The sequence below is a fragment of the Anser cygnoides genome, chromosome 2, assembly GCF_040182565.1.
Source record: "Anser cygnoides isolate HZ-2024a breed goose chromosome 2, Taihu_goose_T2T_genome, whole genome shotgun sequence".
Taxonomy (NCBI): domain Eukaryota; kingdom Metazoa; phylum Chordata; class Aves; order Anseriformes; family Anatidae; genus Anser; species Anser cygnoides.
Window position 1 is genome coordinate 81,480,982 of NC_089874.1, and position 20,777 is coordinate 81,501,758.

The 20,777-nt window shown below is 39.4% G+C and overlaps 1 protein-coding gene across 3 annotated transcripts in view; it reads left to right on the plus strand.

Moving 5' to 3' along the window:
• Positions 1-19,510, plus strand: part of CDH6 (cadherin 6) — a 104,981-nt gene extending 85,471 nt beyond the window's left edge. For all 3 annotated transcript variants that reach the window (XM_066992512.1, XM_066992511.1, XM_066992510.1), the window contains 5 exons: positions 3,640-3,776; positions 8,172-8,293; positions 9,102-9,219; positions 9,308-9,559; positions 13,293-19,510. In XM_066992512.1, coding sequence (XP_066848613.1) covers positions 3,640-3,776; positions 8,172-8,293; positions 9,102-9,219; positions 9,308-9,559; positions 13,293-13,783 — 1,120 coding nt within the window. In that variant the 3' untranslated portion in view covers positions 13,784-19,510. The remainder of the gene's footprint in view (positions 1-3,639; positions 3,777-8,171; positions 8,294-9,101; positions 9,220-9,307; positions 9,560-13,292) is intronic.
• The last annotated feature ends 1,267 nt before the right edge of the window (positions 19,511-20,777 follow it).

The window sequence follows — 20,777 nt, forward strand, 5'->3', positions numbered from 1 at the left end:
TCTCTTTTTAAACAAAGTGAGCCCTAACTCTGTTAGATGAAAGCCCCTTTGATCTTCCATTAAAGGAAACCTTCACAATATCATTATGAAAATGCATTATGAAAAATTCACACACACATCCCTTCCTGACCAACAAATCTTCCTGACTTGTGGTTGCATTAGACAGCAAGCTGCTGAGCACCAGGAGACAATGAAGCAAGAGCAGAATATGAGGCGGGTACCTGACCTGGTTGTGAGAGTGCTTCATCATTCACAACCTGTGTTTTGGTAGAGAATCATTCCAGGTCTTATAAATAATCTTTGCTGCCACATGACATTAAGACAATACAAAAATACACCAATAGATGTTTGGCTATGTTTGAATAATCATCTGTGCATAGTGACATTAATACACTCACGAGTAACATTCCACTGTCCAGCTGTGTTGTAAAAAAAAAGTTTTGCATTCTGCTTGTGCTTGATCTAAACAGAAATGATGTTATGAACCACTGCATACTGGAAAAATAATGCTGCAGCTGGCACTGCTGTATTGTACATCAGATCTTTTTAAATTGCTAGTTGAGTTTTTTTGCTATAGTAACTCCTCAGAGGCATAATGAAGTTCATCAGTCACTGGAACTGTCTCCCTGCTGTGATTTGATTTACTAAAGTTTCCCAGATGAAAATGAACTGCAAACAAATGTAAGGCTTAATTTTGTTTGTGTATTTTACTGACAACATATTTGCACGTGTTTGAGTCTCTCTTTCACTCTCTCCTTCTTCCTGTTATGTACGAGGAGAGAATGGAATCTCTATAGATACCTTTAACTTCCTAGCTTGCCAGTTCCTAAAGGTTTGAAAGGGACAATGTCTGAAATCTGACAAATATGCACCAGTAATTTCATTAAATAAATGTAAAAATGAGTTTGATGTCTGCTTAATTCTTACTAGGTTATGATCCATAAGTCAGAATCACCACCAATTCAACATAATTAATGGTCCTTGATCAAAAGAGACTGGATTATACAAACTGGGAAACAGAAGTGACAGTCTAGCTTATTAAAATCATCCTTCTAGATCAGGGTTAATGGTATAATTAGAATATACTTTAACTGCAATGACCTTGTATGTATTTTCTCTTGAAGAAATAAAATTAACATTTCATTAAGAAGCTGTTCTCTGTTTTCTTTTTTTTTTTTTTTTTTGAGTTTAACTTTCCACTGCACAAATGACTAAATATACAAATTGTTTCATTGGGATTTACATGTGTTAATTCTTAACATTCTGAACACGTCCTCGATGTATACAGCTCTGGTAACCTTAGAAAAAGTCCAGAATATTTGCTTTTATTTTACTCAGAACCTTTACATCAGGTGCAATTGAACTGGGCAATTTTACAAAGTAATGATAGCGATTACAATATGCCAAAGCATTAAAATATGCTAAGGCTGTAAGAAATTTTAAGTCCATTCTTAATATAAAGAATAATTGAGGGCATAATTGAAGAAAGAAAACAACGAATGGACAACTCATGCCTACAGCTAGATGCTTACTTAAATATCTTGCTGAATAAGAGCCTGAAACATACTATTGCAGTTGGCTGGAACAGCTAATCTATGGAAAATCCTGATATTTTCATTTCAAATAAGAATGAAAAATCTAGATATACTGTGAAGTGGAAATACTGAAGTATTTCAGCTGAAAGGTATGGAAAAGATCTGAAGAATCTCTGAAAAAATAATTTAATTCACAAAATGCCAACATAATATCATATAAAAGCCTGAATGAATGAAAGTTAAAATGAAATGTTTACCATATCAAATACTTACTTTGTCAAAATATAAGAGAGTCAGACTGCTTGGTGTAAACTAGTTTCCATCAAACATTTCAGCTAAGTCAACAAATTCACGTGTAGTATTTAGATTTGGACACAACGACATGGTTTGCTGGAGCTGTCCCATCACTCAGCACTGCCTATTATGTACCTTCTCACATGCTCTGTTCAAGCTGATGGTAATGCTATAATGCTGCATAAAGGAACTAGGTTAGTGACACCACAGTTGACTTTGTGCAGCTAAAATTTTGATACTGTTAGTCAAATGACAGCAAGAATAAGGACTAAATCGACTAACAAGGCATGCCTGTGCAAGTCCTACCAAAAAAAAAAAAAAAAAAAAGTTTGCTGTGCGAGTACCTTTGAATCTCATTTGGTTGTTTCCATAGCAATTTAATGTGTAACAAGAAAAACAATAATGAATACCTACTATAATTCTGTTTAGGAAGGTACTTTACACTAAATTCTCGATTTAGAACAAGACCAGTCTAATTTGATGTGGATACTATATCCCTTTTTCTGTATATTTTATTTGAAAAGGGAAAACGTGCAGTTACAAAATAATTAGCAAGTTATTTTTTTTTAATACAAACCTTTCTTAAAATCACATTTCAGATGGACTCTTCTATTCTCTCCTGCCTCCATACAAGATTATTCTCAGAAGTTAAGAAACGCTGCACAGGCCCTGGGAAATCTGTGCAGAGTAAGGGACATGTCACGCAGCTGCTCCTAGGGCAGAGCAGGGAGTGGAAATTTTTCTTCAGCCTCTGCCTTCCCTGCAGTTCTGTAGTGACAATGAACTCTGCCTGTCATTCTCCTGGCCCAGTTTTCATCTGACTGCATGCCAGCTCAGCCGAGTCTTTATCCTGGACTAGACACAAGGGACAGCCGTAGCTTCCTTGCCTCCACCGACGTGGCCTGCAAGGAGACCAAGGGAGGACACTGGGCTTCATAAGGCTCTGTCCTGGACTGTATGCCAGCACACATTCAAGCTTGAAACGAAAGCAGACTAATGCAATTGTATTCTTGCTTTAGCAACATCATAATTTATGCAAGAATTTTCATGAGAGATGAAATGAAGCAAGAGCATTTGGATCACGGTAGTAGGGCACTGTCCCATGAACTGGAGAGTTCTGCTTTTAAAGTTGGATTCAGTTCAGCAGGAAAAAAAAAATACAAAGATCAGATTGAAAATTGCATCTGCATTTAAGCTCTGAGCTCCTCCAGAGCTTGTTAGCATTCATTTTCACGTTTAGATACCATCAAGCAGGGCTGAGCACGTTAGTTTTAATGAATTACTGCAAACCTTTATGTGAGAGGCCCTGTGGAATCTCTGTTCCGTGCCAGCTTGTTTTTTTGGGGGCAGTCTTTTTAAACACTGGGAAGTGAAAGGCAGGAAGGTGCCCCAGCTGTCAAATCTTAAATCAGAAATGATTTGGAACAGTTGAGATATCAAACCATAAAAAGGGGGTTTGATAATGGGAAAGCCAACTCAGCCTCAGAATAAACTTCCTATCTTTCAGGGCACAGACTTCACATTTCTCACTAAAAACAAAGCTTTGATGATTCTCTGAGGTATGTAAATTTCACGGTAATTCATTTATTCAGTGACAATGCCCCACCTTCTAAATCAAACCTCCAATGTGTCATTATCCAGTAGCTCAGAACAAGCTCTTTGTGTGAATATATAAAGACGCTGAAGGCTGCGCTGAAAACAAAAGGCAACCCCATTTACTGGGTGTTTTATGTCTAGTCTTAGAAAATGGTTAAAGAAGATAGAAATTAAAAGGAAAGCATTCTCCTAACTCCTCTCTCTGTATTTGCAGATACTCTGTAGATCGACACACTGATATGGACAGAGTATTCAACATCAATTCAGGAAACGGTTCGATATTTACTTCAAAATCCCTTGACCGGGAAACACTGCTATGGCACAACATTACAGTAATAGCAGCAGAGATCAGTAAGTCAAACCTAAATACCACTGCTGTCCCTGATGTAATGAATTTAGCTTTCTAGCTGAGTGTGTGGAAAGCACGGCTGGACAGATGTCAGGTTATATGGATAGTCCACTCAATACTAATGAAGAAGCTGAAACTCTGGAGGAGGTGGTCTGCAGCTTTATGTTTACTAGGGACACTGCGCATCAAGAGGTAACTTAGCTGAGCAGGGAGGAAGGCAACTATGCTATGTTTTCTGATCACTAATGGCCATTTTTTTAATGTCCTTTGAATTCACAACCCATATTACAAATTTGTCTGTTCCTTAGTTTAGGACTGCTCAGAAAACAGTCATCTGTGGTAATACTAATAATCATGTTTATTTTAAGAGCTGAATTGCTGGGGATCTAGATAAAGATGTGCACGCCATGTAGCCTTAACAAGCAATCTATTTTAAGACATTAACTATAAGCATATGACCTGCTCAAATATTAGGAAATACAATTCCGGTCGCTTTTGCAGAGTCCCATTACCTGTGACTGTGAAGCATGGTGGAATGGTAGAGCTAATGTTGCCACCAGTTCTGTGACTGTCCCAGAGTCTTTGTACAATGCAGAGACTAAATGACTTTCTTTTTTTAAACATGATCTGAGAGAAAAATAAGTTCTACTTTCTCATTTTGCATGTACGTGTGTGTATGGCTCGCTCAGCTGCTGAATAGTGAGAAGAGTGTAACGAAGGGGTATTTCACTCCAGTTTTCTTTGTTCTCTAGGTCTTTTTAAAGACGAAAACTGAAGTGATACAATACTAGTGAGGCAAGCAGATGGGGTTGTATGAGAGTAGTGCACTAGAGCCTATAGGAATGATGTTAAAAAACAGTTTTCTCCCTCTTTTGAAAGCTTGCACCTTTTTTATGCTAGGTATGTGGTTTCAGCATACCAAACACTCTGACTTTTGGCTGACTTAGCCAGTTGTTTGTGTTTCTGTTAAGTCTTTGAAGGAGTGATCTAGGGTCAAGAGTTGTGCACTACAGACTGAGCTCATGGGTAGAAGGGAAAAAATAAACACCTGAAAAGGAGAGAATAGCAAGAATATTTAGCAAGCTCACTTGCTTTGATCCCAGTGGAACTGAAATAACGTACACTACAGCAAACTGTATACTATCTGAAAACCAAGTTAGCATCTATATGAAATACCCATTTCTGTCCTTGCCTCCTCCCCTTAAGGGCAGACCTACTGGGCCAAATGCTCTCAACTAAACCTTTTGTGTCTGACACAGGTTTATGTCTTAATTACAATTCCTCTTTAGTCTGAAACCTTCCAGGCTGCAACAAGCTGCTTCCCAGGCTGTGCATCACTGAGCCCAGACTGAATTTGGCGTAACTGGGATAGATGCCTTCCAAAGGCAATTTTCTTGGCTGAAATGCAGCTACTGTTGAAATAAGCCTTGGTTTAATCCAGGCTACCACACTAATTTTAGTCTCAAGAGACTAGACTGGAAAACACCACTGCTTAATGCTCCTGGCTAAAACCAGTCACTTCTAGCAAAGCTAGCTACATTCCATTCTACTAACTTAGAGCTAACCATTAATTGCACTCAGTGACATACCATCACATCAAACTCCAGGTATATTTCACTGAAGTTAGCTAAAAGAAATAGCCAGTCAAGTTACAGGTAGTACGCACACTCAGAAAGATGTGTGCTCCCTTTGATATTAAAAAAAAAGTAAAAAAAAAAAAAATAATAATAAATGGTAGTCATGAAGAAAAACATCTTTCAGTGCTGACTGTTCACAATTTCATTTGACAGTAGAAAATAAATGGAAACGCAGAAGTTGTTTTGCCTTGAATTTTCTAAAATTGTCAGTAAGCGTAGCTAGCTGCATTTTTAATCTTCTCTTGTTTCACCAGTATGAGCTGCAGTTGCTCAGCAGCCCTGAGAATCATGCTCTTGGTGTTGCAAACAAATACTTGGTGAAACACTGGATCACTACGTCTTCCACACTCAGAGGAAAACTACTAATAAAGCTCAGTACCCAGGGCTCCTGAGTCTCAGATGCAGAATCACAGCCAATTCGCCAGAGACAATTCTGAGAGCACTTTAAAATAAATATTCTTTACTTAACACTTAAGATTAATTCAAACATTGGCAGGCCTTTGAGGCTGCATTCAGAAAAAAAACTTTAGCGGTGTAATTGCTGGCTAAACAGAAAACATAATACTACAGAGAAGGATAGATTTAAGCAGATGTATCTCTTTCATATGGTGGACCTTTTTGTTGGAGATGGAGCTCAGTAGTAATGAAAGGATAACGCAAACAAATTAATCTACACCAATTCATTTGCAAAAATAATTTGAAAGAAACAAAAAGAACTTTATGATGCATAAATATCTTTCAACCCATATTGCCATGAAATCAGAAAAAAGGCCCCTGTCCATACAGCATATAGTATCTATACAGCTTCTGTTTATTGTAGTATCATTTTCAATTGCAGGGATCTTAAGCACCTTGAAGAAGTAAAATGAAAATATGTAATGAACAGTTCCAAAAAAAAAAAAAAAAAGGCAGGAAAGAAAGAAATTGTAATTCTTGGGAGGAAAAGAAATGCATTTGGCTATATATTTAAATGCATTTGTTAGAAAGGTATGCTCTTATAAATAGTCTTGCAAGTAGTCCTGCAAATTCAAATGAGTACATTTGATTTCCACCTATTATAAAAATTCAACATTTATATTGATGTATTTTAGCATAAAATTCAGCCTAGTCTATATTGTACATAAACTGATATTTTATACATTGAATGAATTTAGCCCAATGGTTTATATTAGAAAGTGTTTTATGCCTAATGGAATCATATTAACTTCAATGGGCCTGTGGAGCTTTAAAGCACAGTATTTTGTCCAAATGACTGAGCTCTGTAATACAAATATACAGCGCCAATTTTGGAGAAGGCATTTTCAAATTTATAAAAGTTTGATAAATACAGTAATAGGGCTTTTATTAAAGCTTAACTCAACAAGCTACTATAATGAATGCTTGTAGAAGCATGTGGACTCATAGATCTGTACTTTATTCCACTATTTTTTCACTTGGATCATATGTTAAAATGTTTTAATAAACTATATTTACATGGGTTGGAAATGAATGTAGCAAAATGCAGTGTGAGTCCTCATGAAAGGAAGGGGTTGAGTATTTATTTTAAACAAAACTCATTTCGATTTCAGTCCCACTCATTCCCTCAGATTTCACTCTCGCACTCCCACAGCCATGTACTCCCAGGCACTAAGGCGGGTATGTTATGTCTAGGTGAGCCGGCCGGGATCATATTTGCGTGATGTGGAGGACAAAGGACATTGATGGTGTCCTGGAAAAAATCTCTTGGTTTCCTCTTGATTGGTGATGACCAATTAATTGGCTTGGGGCTTACAGCTTTTAGGAGCCACCGGTCACTACAATGTGTCCCTTTGCCTCAGAACTGTGCCTATTTCCTCTGTCACACCTCCCAGGCAAGGTTGCTGCCCATTGCCTTTCTTTCCTTATTTTGAGTATCTTTTTGACAAAAACCTCTCTCCTCTGTAGTCCAACAGGAAAAGGAATAGTCTAAACAATGTGCTGTATTTCCAAATGTTTTCATTTTTGTATATGAAGTTAACAATATTTTTATCAGTATTTTATGCTCAGATATATCCTTGTCAAATTCATTCTCTTGATCCTATCTAGTTCTTAAAGGTAAAAGTAAAGTTTACATATAGGTATCTACAGATTTTACATAGTGCTGATGTTCTTCAGCTGATACATTTTAATATCAACTCTAGAATATTAGCCAAATCAATCCACAGCAAGTTAGAAAATACCTGTGATCACTGCAGCAGTTATTATTTATATATCATAACAGTAGTGATGGTAGCTTAAGGAACTTTGTCGGGAGATTGCAGGGGAGGGAATATTGTCTGTTATTCATGGAGAGGGAAAAAAACACAAGCCCATCTTTCATGACTGTTCAGTCTTCCCATTTCAGAGATAAGAAAGGGAGTAAGTTCTTGGAAATACCACCAAACTGTATCCGTTAGGCTAATACACAGATTTAATTTAATTCCATTATTAGATTTATATGTGTGTATATATATATATATGAAACATACATTCATAGTTATACTTGGAATGTTCAAAGGAATTTGCAAACCTTATAATCCTATCCAGTCTTAACTGTATAGCTTACACAGAATCAGTGTGGTGATAATAGAGTACGATTTTGTGGAATTCACCCCATAACTCATTCCCCGGGAATCAGGAGAATATAATGAATGAGAAAAGAATTAAGGCAATGAGGCCCCAAGTCTGTCCTTTTCTTCTCCTGCACTGGGTCAGTAGCTAGGCTAAATAAAATCTCTGTTCTTTCTGGTTTTATCATTTCAGACAACCCAAAACAAAGCAGCCGTGTCCCAGTATTCATTAAGGTTTTGGATGTAAATGACAATGCTCCAGAGTTTGCCATGTTTTATGAGACCTTCGTCTGTGAAAATGCAAAGGCAGAACAGGTGTGTTGCGTGCTTGTACTAAGAAAATATTCCAAACGAATTGAGTTTTTCTACTACTCTTGCATCACCTCATCAAGAGATATACTTTGCATTGCATCAAACTGTCAGTTTTGCAAAATTAAACTAAACAGTGGCTGCACAGTATCTGATTACGCTTAGTATTCTTGCAGGTAATGTGGCACTATGTTTTACACCTGTTTTCTGTACTGTGCCTTGTTATCTCTGATTCATTTTCCCTCTGTGATTCTCTGTTATATTCAGGCACCTCCACTGTCTCCTTCAAAAACTGTTACAGGTCCCGTCTCTGAGATAATTATTTTCTGCCAGATAACTCTCACTCTACCAGTCCTATTACTAAATGGTTCAAAGTAGCAAATAATTTGAAGGAGTCAGCCACACAGTTCCTGTGACGGGGGATTTGGTTAGATGAATACGCAGCCACCTTAGACTGTCTCACCTGTCATTTCTGTTGCCTGTCACATGCAAAGATTTCCTACCCAGCTGGAGTGGCATCAACCCAAACCTGCTCTCTATGTCAATGCAATTTTCCTGCCAGCTTTCAGGTTCATTATGTTACTGGCTAACGGTATGGGATACAATAGCATGGTGATCTGAAACAGCATCAGTAGCACATGGATCACTTTTGTTAAGGTCAACATGGCAACATCAGCTGCCTTAAAGCAGCAGGAAAACAAAACTAAACAAAACAAAAAAACAACAACCAGTTATATCACTTCACAATCCTACAGTAGATAAATAAGCGTAAGGTCCACTGACTTCGAAGATAATTTTGTTCTTATTGTTTCAGCTGATACAAACATTAAGTGCTGTTGATAAAGATGACTCTTACAGTGGACACCAGTTTTCATTCTCCTTAGCTCCTGAGGCAGCCAGCAGCTCAAACTTTACACTCCAGGATAACAGAGGTGAATTTCTAGGAAGACCTTTCTTTATTATCTCACCCTTGCTTTTCAGTCTTCAGATGAGTATAAAATGTATGTTTTGTGTTTCCAGACAACACAGCAGGGATTTTCACCCGAAAAACCAGATACAACCGGCATGAAATGAGTACCTACCTCTTGCCAGTGGTAATATCAGACAATGACTACCCTATCCAGAGCAGCACTGAAACAGTGACTATTCGAGTATGTGCTTGTGACCATCGAGGAAAAATGTTGTCCTGTAATGCAGAAGCCTTGATTCATCCTACTGGTCTTAGCACTGGGGCTCTTATTGCCATTCTTCTCTGTATCATTATATTACTTGGTAAGTGGCTCAGTGGCATTTTGTTCCTTTCACGGTTGAATTGGGTTTGAGCATTTCACAAAACAATCAAACAAACAAACAAAAAAGGAACGTTTCTTTTCTTAACACTCCCAGAACAAACAAGCTCACCTCAAAAGAAATGGTACAAGGGGAAAGAGGGTAAGCCTTCCACATCAAAACAATTGGTGTCATAGATGACAGTGACTTATTTTGCATTGCTGCAAGTGGTTATACCAAGGCTAGGGCAAGAGCAAAGCAGAGGCATCTGTGTGTTATCCTGCATTTCTATTACTGTATTTCATCCTTTAAGGGATGCCAGAAATATGGTGTACATCCTACCTAATCTTCGCTGTCTAAAAGCTCGATGTGTCCAATCAAAATAAGACAGCTGGGCTCTACCCTCTGCTCAAGGGAAAGAGATGGGCACCTCTAGAAAACCATCCATCCCATCCCCTTACTGGTATCTGAGGAGGACGAGACTAATTACCCTCTGCAGGGTGAATGTGTCTCTTACTGTTGACCACAGAAGGAGGCCAGATAGCTTAGTTTTAAACAATTAAGGTCCCCTGTCTAACCTAAGGGGAAACGAGTCACACTCAGTCTTTCTGTTCTTCTGGAAAAGGATGCTGAAATAGGGTGGCTACTAAGGCACTCTCTCACATCTCAAGGATGTGCAAATATCTGGCTACAGTGCTTACAGGTGGTCAGCTTTTTTTTTTAATTTGAAAAATAAGGCCAGTTTGCAACGTCTCTCACATTCCTCTCAGGCAACTTCCATCCCTCTTGTTCAGCAAACAGAGAAGATCTGTCCATCAGCCATTAGCCATATCTGTTAATCTGAGGAGAACTGTAAAACAGACCACAGTCAGTCCTCGGGAAGACTTTATTAGTCACAATTAGCATCTGGCCACAAAGAAGGGAGTCAGACCAATTTTGTAGCAGTAGGGACAGGCAGGGGAGAAAATGTTTCCTCAGTGATTTCACTTGTTTCTGCCATGCTTGTATCTTCCTCAGGCATGCTTCTCACCACTGCAGAATCACCCTGATCATTAGTTACTATTAACAAATGACTTCCCTCTCCAGTGATGAGATAAAGACCTTGTTGTGACACTCAGACTTTAACAACCTAGTCATGGCTTGCCCAAATAAGCACTATCACCTCTTCAGAACAGATTCCACAATAACAATTGTGCTCTTAATTTGCCATTAAATTTATTTTTCAAAACATGATATCATTGCCTCTAAGGATTGAGCTCACTTTGCATCAAGATCCTTTCCAGAAAAAGAAATCTAGTGCTGCAGATAGTCTTGCACTAGTTAATACAACTGTACTCATTAATATCAATCTGACATTAAACGATTTCCTGTTTTATGTCAATCGAAAATAATTGATTCTGTGTGCTAAGCAGCACTTTATGTCAATTACTGCTCACGCCACCATGCACCATAAGCAGATTTTCAATTAACTCAGCTATATAAATTTCTATTTTCAGGCTGGTTACAGGGTTTGCATGTGCAACCACTACTGAGAGAAAAACAATATTCTGGGCAGACCTGAACCACAATTTAAAGTTTAGCAGCAACAAAAAGTGCCTGTAAAGTGCTGGGTTTATATTCAGATTGAGTAGGCCTAGCAGCTTATCAAGAGGCTTCAGGCATTGCTAAAAACTGACATGCAAATAAAGGTGATGTACTTTAACATATAACATATTTTTTTCCCTGCAAGTTCTATTTGCCTAGCATATTCTGTATAACACCTTTTTTTGTTAATGAGATACTTTAGAAACCCTTCCACATAAAAACTATCAATCCTGTGCTTTCTCAGATAATTCTGAGAAGCCCATTCAAAACTGACTCTATTTTTCAGGTTCTCCAAAATTTTCCCCAGCTATCTCTGTTCTCTCACATAGACCCTTCCCCTGTCTCGTGTGTAGGGTCACAGCTTTATGCTCTTAAAGACAAGACTTCTCCCTTATTGCACAGCAGCTCAAAGAAGCATTGCTCAAGTTAGGGCCTTTATGTGACACCATAAATAAATCACCATCACTGGGTTGAGAGTCTGAGGCTTTCACTATCTGAACCAGTCTTCCTCATTCTTCCAGTTTCACCAAGTTACTTATTTCCTTTTGTCTCGTATTAACAGATAATTCTTTCGTACTATTCCTATGGTAAAGACATAGTAAGAATTAGATTATTTTACCTTATCATCTCAGGATCCCTCTACAGTCAATGTAGGGAAAGAGTATGAGACACTTTCACAGCATGATTGAGCACACCTGCAGAGAGCATGTAGATCTAAGCAATTCTCCAAGGAAAAGAATTAAATAAATAAATGAAAACAAACAAACAAAAAAAAAAACCTAACAAATTAAAAAAAAAAAGTGTGGGGGGGAGGCAACAGCCAGCTTTTTGTCTGTGAGGTGAAACTACATTTCTGTGGACTTAAATTTTGCTTTGGGGATATCCTTAGTCCTTGGCATTGCCCTTAACAGAGTTACAAACAAGGAAGGGACTGCAGGCAGGAAAAAAAAAAAAGTCTTTTACAGTTACTGTGCTTTGACTCATACCATTTTAGAAATACAGTTTTAGAAATACAGCTGACATGAAAGATAACTTTGATCCACCTTATCGCCTCATATCAGTGAGTTCAGGCATTTTCTGATTTGCTTTCCTTTGCTCTGAAAGAACTATAAAGAGCAAGATTTGTCTTTTTTTCTCAGAGTTTGTACAGCAGAGCTGAAAACTGGGCACTATGGACCTCAGACTACCAAAGCAACAGTGATAGTAGTAATACATCCCTGCTTCTTGCTGCTGTTCATTTGTAAATATTCAGTCGTTTACCATTTTAAGGCAGAACCCAGCTAAGAAATTTGAAATTAACTTCAAAAGGAGATAAAACATTGAACATAGCACAATTCTCCAACAGTACCATGGATCATTACTGAGTAAAAATACTTAAGTTTGGATTGGGGCCTTGGATAGAATTCCTGCCCTCTCAATAATTTAAATTTATATATTTACACAAATTAGAATGAAAGGCATAAAATAGCTGTTTGAGAAATCTCATCCCTGTCAGATTAAATAAAACCATTGCTGTATGTTGGCAGGCTTTAAGATTTAAGCTATATAATTTATAAGGCAAGCTATATTCTTTTTAATGTGGCGTCCATTGTAAAAGCATGCCAGGAAAATTAATACAACTTGGATTTTCTGCTGGCTGAGACTCCATCCCATATTCCAAACATTTCCAGAGGAGGAAAGATTTAGTGATCATGAAGAGCAGCTTTGCTAACCTTTTATCATAGCCCAGTAGATACTAGCCTTGTCCGTAGCACAGGTTTCATTTCATCCCAGAGGTCCAAGATACATAACACTGCAGGTTGGTTGTTTTGGGGAAGGTGTTTCTCCCTTCCCAGCTCTCCTGAAACTAGTTCTGTTCTCCAAGCAATGAAGTTGCTGTTTGACTCTGGTAAAAACATGCCTACTGACAAAAAGACACTCCGTTTCTTGCAAGCTTGACATCTCCTTTCATCTTGTACACACCCATGCTGCCCCATCTCTCACAGTACTCACAAACAGAACACAGTCTAAAAATTGAATGTGTACGTTTGCAGTTTTGCAAAACATCTTAGAAAAACTTAGAATGTAAGCACCGGCGCAGCATTTCACCTGGGTTTTAATGGAGTTGGGGATTAACTTTTCCCTTCCTCTCCCCCTGTTGGTTTGTTTCTAGTTACAGTGGTGCTGTTTGCAGCACTGAGACGGCAGCGGAAAAAAGAGCCTTTGATTATTTCCAAAGAAGACATCAGAGACAACATTGTCAGTTATAATGATGAAGGTGGTGGAGAGGAAGACACCCAGGCATTTGATATCGGCACGCTGAGGAATCCTGAAGCCATAGACGATAATAAATTGCGCAGAGACATCGTGCCAGAAACGCTTTTTATGCCACGGCGGACTGCGACAGCGCGAGATAACACGGATGTCAGAGATTTCATTAACCAAAGGTTAAAGGAAAACGATACAGATCCAGCGGCCCCCCCGTATGACTCGTTAGCAACCTACGCATATGAAGGTAATGGTTCTGTGGCAGAGTCCCTCAGCTCCTTGGAGTCGGTGACCACGGACGGAGATCAGGACTACGATTACCTCAGTGACTGGGGACCACGGTTTAAAAAGCTGGCAGATATGTATGGCACGATGGACAGTGACAAAGACTCTTAATATGTTGCCTTTTTTTTTCTCCCTCATTTTCAGAAACAGCATTGAGATATGTGAAGTGGCTATTTCTTTCTAATTCTCCACAGCTCTGTGAAAGGGTTCTCTATCCGACCGGTTCCAGTTGTCTAATGACTGCAGTCTGTGTGGATCAGCTGTCAGAAAACTTTTTCTAATATCATTTTATGAGCTTCCAAGAGGCAAACTTCTTATTTTTTAGTGCATCCAGTTTACTAAGCCAACCTTACAGGCACAGCAGTAGTGGAGGGGAAAAAAAAAAGATCAGATGGGGAGCAATATTTTTACTTGTTCTGCTTATATTGTAAATTGGAGTATATTACTGTTTAAGCTCACTTGCTCTTTTTACTTGTATTCAGATTATTCAGCTCAGACGACTGCTCTGTCGATTGTGTATTGCACATCCCAATGTAATGAGGTACCCTAGTTTAACCTATGTATTATAGTCAAAAGTAGTGGTGATGGAATGAAGGTTTATTATACAAGTAGAGTCAGCTGAGAAAAAAACAAATGCATTTTACTCATGAGGAGGGTAGAGAGGCCTAATGGTCATTTAAATCTAAGTGTTTTTTTCAGAACTCTCCATTGCCCCCAATGCACTGAATCATAGTAACACACATATATATAGTTCATTGACTGCTATGTATATATTCTTCTGACCTAGCATTGCTGGAGAGATGTGTGTGCATGTGTGTGCGGTCAGTAACCCCAATATCTAGTTCTTAAGTGGTTTCCCAGTTCTGACCCAGACTTGCCTTGTGATACCGAACAAGTCATCTAATCCAACTCCAGATTGAACCACGATTTAGAGGAAGGAGCAGAACGTAGCTGTGCTTTTCTTTGTACTTGTGATGGTTTCCACCTGCACAGCAGTTCAGTGGTGAAGGCCACTGTGCTGGGAGGTGGGAGTCAGGCTTTTCATATCCATCTACTTCTGCCTGTTCCCACGTGCAGGAAGGCAGCTGTAACCTCAAGGTGACTGCCACCCATTGAGTCAAAAGAAGCAAGTGCAAAGGAGGAAGGAGTGCTTTTATGTCTTAAACTCCCCTGCCAGGGTGTCTTCTGACTGATTCTCTGCCCAGTTTTGCTATCTGTAAAGTGGGGAAATAATGCCTACCTCATCAGGATGTTGCAAGAATTAGATAAGTCATTTGGAAAATGCTTTACAGATGGACAATGCTGGTATTCTGCCAGAGGAAGTAATTTCTCATGCTTTTTTGGCTCCTTCCCCCCCAGCCCCCTTTCAGATTCAAGCCTTGAATGCAAAAATAAGTGAAAATCAATTATCATTCTAATGGCCTGAAAAGTAGGGTTTATAACTTTTTTTTTTTTTTTTTCAAATAAGCAACTCATCCAAGGTTGTTAAAGACATCACCAAAAGGTGACAGTTTAATCACGTCTTTCTATTGGTGTTCTTATCTTCTTTGCCAAGCTAAGTAATTTTTGTCCAAGGATGGGGGCAGGGAAGATGCCATAGTCTCAGGCCAGAACAATTTTATCTACGTATGACTTATGCACCACTCACTCTTTCTGTTGGTTGTCAAACCTATACAGTGTCTGGTCTTCAAATCTAGCGATCTAGGAGAGGCTAGCTGGAGAAAACTCTAAGGGGCAGCCATGGGACATACCCATTTCCAGAAGCTAGGAGCACCCCTTGGTCCCAAAGTAGGGACATGGCCTATGGCACTGTGCCAATGAAAGAAAAATTTTTATTTTTATTTTAATATACCTCATAAATAACTAATCTAATGTATTTTATTTTGAAATAGTATTTAATACTAGAATTACAGGCATGGATCTATTTCCTTCCTCCTCCCCCCTCGATTTTTTTAGTGAATCAGTTTGAAAACTAAAACAATGGCTCCAATTTACTCTAAGACACAAAGAGACAAGGGAAAAAAGTTAATAAACAGAAAATTAAAAGGGATTAAAAAATAATCCCTGGAATTCATTACTCCCAGAGAGTTAAATAAAGAGAGCAGTAAGATTCCAGAGTATGAGACGCATATAAGCACGACGACATAAATTCAGGATTTGCAGTGCCCAGCAGCACTGGGAAGGCCGCCTTTGCAGTGGGGAGCACCACATGCTCGCAGGCTTAGGGCAAGGCAGCTAATGCTTTACAGGTGCCCAGCGCTGCAGCTCAGATGGGTTTTCAGAGCAGAGGAGGCCAGAATTTCAGGGAGAGCTGATCCCCAGTGCCGCTGGTGGAGGCCTCTCAGGGGTCAGGTGCCCAAGCGTAGCAGGGCTGAGCCTGCACAACAGCAGTGACACAGCCGGATCCTTCTCTTGTTCTCCTCAGGGCCTCTCTGCAATTTAAGATAATAATCTTTGAATGCCTATCCCTTTGTAGCCTCCTAGAAATCAACACATCCAGGAGGCAACCTGCCCGGCCTGGCACAGGAGCAGGCTGCCTGGTTTCTCAGTGGCTTTCAGGCCCATAGGAGGAGGAGGCGGCGCTCAGCACCTCCTGCCACAGGCTCCTGGCTTGGGGCTACACGCAGACCCTGGAGACAGTGTACCCTCCAGGGCTCATCGCCCTTTTTGCGCAGGCCTGCCTGCAGCAAATCGCCTCAGAAACTCAGGGCAGAGCTGGATGCCGAGAGCGAGCAGGCCAATCCTCCCCACACCTCAGACCAGCAAACCACGGCAGAGGTGGCTGCCAAACCTTGAAGGCCGGGGGTTGCCTGGGCATATTCAGCCCCACAAAACCTCCCTGGCTCACGAGGGAGAGGGGGCTGTGGCCACTTCACTGGAGGCAGCCCAGGAACAGGCAGCCCGCCCGCAGCCCTGACAGGAGCAGGCACCCCGCCAGGCAGCGCTCAGCAGGCAGCCCTCCTCAGCAGGACTGCTCACCTCCTTGTAACTACTTCCCTACCTTTGTATGGTGACTTTGTCAGATTTAGTGATTGTTAGTGGCAGTTCAAGCTCAAGTTTATTTTTAATTTTTCCCGTCCTCTTCTTTTTTTTTATTGAAAGCTGGTTCTATCTTGTCCACTGAGTGACACAGTAAATAACAGAGTGGCTACTTGTTCCTGTTGTGTAAATATATATAAAATTATACAATGTCACCACAAATATGGTGCCTGAATAGCAAATGGATTCTCCTAGGAAAACTCAAGGCAAACTCACATTCAAATTCTTTATTATACATCTAGGTTTTAAGGTCTATTTTTTCTTGCAAATTAGACAGACTTAGCATCCCTCTCCCAGCAAGAAGAATTCAATTCTGTCTTTTCTTCTTGCTTGGCAGTACCACAAAGTGCAATTTATAAAATCAGTACTGCATATTAAATATTGAAAGTGCCATATTGCAGTGGATACAAAACTTCACAGTAGTATTTCTTTGCACCTTGTTGCATGCCAGCGTGCTAGATGATAGAATTAGTATTTAACAATGCTTTCACACATCGCTAGAATCATCATTTATAAATAAGCAAGTGTTAGATTTGGGGCTATAAAGTGGGTTTCAAGGCTGTTTTAAGCCTGTTGTTCTTACAACCACACCTATTTGAAGAGAAGAAACGTTACTAGCAAATTTAGCTGAGCCAGGCAGAGATGAGCAACGCAGTTGGCTTTTAATTTGGAAATGCATCTGATCTAACAATAGGGGAGCTATTAAAAGATACTGAGGAATTCATAGGGAGCTGTTTACAAGGGAGACATTTCCAGCCTTGCTATTGCAGAACAATAACATCTCCACAATTGAAATAGAATAATGTTTCTAATACAGTTTATTCCATCCCAACTCCCGAATCAGCCACTTTATTCCAGAAAAGGGATTTTTATTCCAGAAGAATAGATGTTTCAGGTTAAGAATCCCTCTATCCCACAGAAGCACCAGTATGTGGAGATGCAGCAAACCAGCGCACCCGCATACGGTGCTGACACCATTGTGCCAGGATACCTCCCTGTGCAGACTGGCCCTTGGAAATAAGCGAAGGCAAAAAACTTGCAGTGAGCTCTGAACAAGGAAATTTGGGGTTTTCCAAACGGCTCAACTGGCAGTACCACAGGGCTGGAATATGTTCCCAGACCTGATGTGGATGGATACACTATCTAATCATAAAGAAGAAAAGAAATCTCCCACAAGAACAAGTTATCTATGTTTCAGCTAGTAAAAAATGTCTGGGAAAGATCCCAAGTAGAAGAGAAACACTATATGTACCAACAACAATATTTTCTAAACTTGTCCTAAGAAACAGTTATATTTTTCTGATGATTGTTTATATTGTTAGCTGTCAGGTCTTAGTTCATTCTATGGAAAGGTATTTCATAGTTGGTAAACACAAATGGGAGAAGCAACTTTCAAATGATCCAGTTTTGGAAGAAACAGGCTGCATTACAAGGCACAACATTTCCATTTCTCTGTCAAGAAATAAACTAACAAAAACTGTTAACTGAATATGTCTAGTCCTACAGAAATACAGTGGTCATAAAGAAGTAGAGCAGGGAGAAATGCCTTTGGGAATGTGTGTGCACATGTACAGTATGCATAAAAAGAAGGGAAATAATAAAGGGAACATTGGGAGCTAGGCATGTTTCAAAATCAGACTTAACTGTGTTGAGCAGGGACAACAGCACATAGTCACTTCTACACTTCCAGATTGTCTACGACAGCCAGAGGGAGATTTGCATGGATAGGAAGACAGACATCATCTTTTCCAGACCAAGTAAATTGAATCAAGGCCATTTCCATGCAAATTTCTAGCGAAGAAAGTCCTTTTCTCTTGATTATTAAATGTGCTAAATTTCTGCATCAGATATATCTTGATGGCCTCCTGCAGTGTTTTCAGTGAATTACGGACAGTGACTCTGAGCAGGTAACTCTCTGCAGACACCATCATGTTACCTCTTCCTGCCACCATCTGTTTTAAATCTCTCCATGTTTCATTTGGCTATAAGCAGTACTGAAGTGTTTTACAAGACCACTGTCCCAACTGGATGCTGCCATCCCCTGCCCATTTGTGTTTCAATTAACACTGCAGTCTGAGATCCCTTGTCAAATGAGAGCTGACAAATTAACAGTCATTATGCTATTTCTGACAAGTATGAACTATTTTGTAAGTTGTGAAAGGCAGGGTATTTTTCCAGCCCCTCTAGACCCGTGAAACAGCAGCCTTCCCCAGTAAATGTCAGAGCCACGACATTTATTATTTTCAATTTAGCCTTCAGAAAGACTTGTTTTCTTAAAGGTTGTTTATTTAAGAAGAAAAAAAAAGGAACAAAAGTATATTTAATATCTACAGCTTCATGCTCCAGAAGAAGGGGAAAAACACAGCAGCCAACTCCATGTTTTAACACCAGCCTGTCCTCTCAGCACTTTTATTTAGGCACAGCTGAGACAATCTTGATTCTGCCCATCATTTTGCAATATTATACTTTTCAGCCCATACCCGCACTCGTCACACACTAAACACTTCCCTGAACCGTACCCAAAAGCCATGTCTAGGGTTGCAGGGAGTTCAAGAGTCAGAGACCCAGGATTTTCAGGAAGAAGAATGGAAAATGAATTGCATGGGGTGGGAGTCGGGGGGAGGTAATCAGTCACATGCAAGGCAGGCCCACGGCACTTAAAAGCCGCAAAGCTGTCATATTATACATAGAGTTACTAGATTTCAAAGGAGCTTTTACAGAAGCTGCTCTTATTTTTTTTTCTGCATGTCTTCTCTCAAAAAAAAAAAAGAAAAAAAAAGGAAAAAAAGGAGCTGTAAACTCCAAATTTCTCCTTCTGCAAATTTAATTTGACAAAGAAGATGCAAGTCCTGCACACAGAGAAATCCTTTCCACTCCCATGGGCTTTTGACCTTTCCTATGAGACTGCACTATTTATGTAAATATACTTGGAGACACTTTCTATAAGCTTTTAGTTTTCTACAATCTATTACTTTAGTGTTTATTAAGGAAACAAATGTATAGTATTATTAAGCATTCAGGTGAACACAACAAAGAAACAACACTGCAAACACAAAGTTGTTCTGGATTTTGACATATAAAGACTCTTCAGAAACACTGTACTGTTTTCATTCTGTGATTACTTTCATTGCTTTGAAAATTAAACTTAAAAAAAAAGGCCTTATAATAAATGCTATGTGCATCTTAACTGTGTTACTGAGCTAAATCAATCTGGCAAACTCTTATTGCGATTTGTGATTTTTAAACCCTTAAAATAAATGCTTTTCGGTATTGATCTTTTTTAATTAAAAATACTTCCAAGCATAAATTGAAACTAGTGCCACCACCTGGGAAGACTTACTTGCTGGTATGCTCCAGCCACACAGTCTCTCGTGACGTATCCTCTTGCGTAGGGGAAGCCTGAGCACCAGATGGATCCGCTCACCACTGCTCAGCACTGAGGAACATTTGCAGGTGACAACATTTTTCACGCCCAAGAGATTTACACCTAGAATCTTCCCTCTATTACAAAGGGATCCATGCTGAAACGATCATCTCTTCTGCAGCATGGATGGGCAATTTGTTATGGTCAGATGGCAAGTGTGCACTCTCTCCCTTATATTTCTTGTTCACTGTACTGGCTTCTTTTTTGGGGGTGGGGGGCAGGGGGGATATGAAATTTAAGGATTTAATGAGAAACCAATTTGAACAACAATTTCTCACAGACAGAGTGAATTTGCCTTTTTGCAAATTGATTTTTGTAACAAGTTATTTATATGATGCTACTTAATAAATTGTTTTTTCTAACTTGTTTTTTTTTTCTTCCCCTAATTCTCTCAAGCTGTGGTTTGTATTTACAAAGCTATCGTAACACTAAGCCTTCAAAAAGATTCTGCAATCACTTTAAAGTACAGAGGTAAACTGGCTCAGTCTTTCAAACATCATTTGTAAGTTCCTGGCTTGCAACATGCTGTAAAAGCAGTAGGATCAGTAGCCTGTGGTCAGTGAGGCATCCCAAAAGAGTGATATAATTTCAGAAAACATTCATTACTCATGCTTACTATCAAGAGGATATTAGTCTATGAAA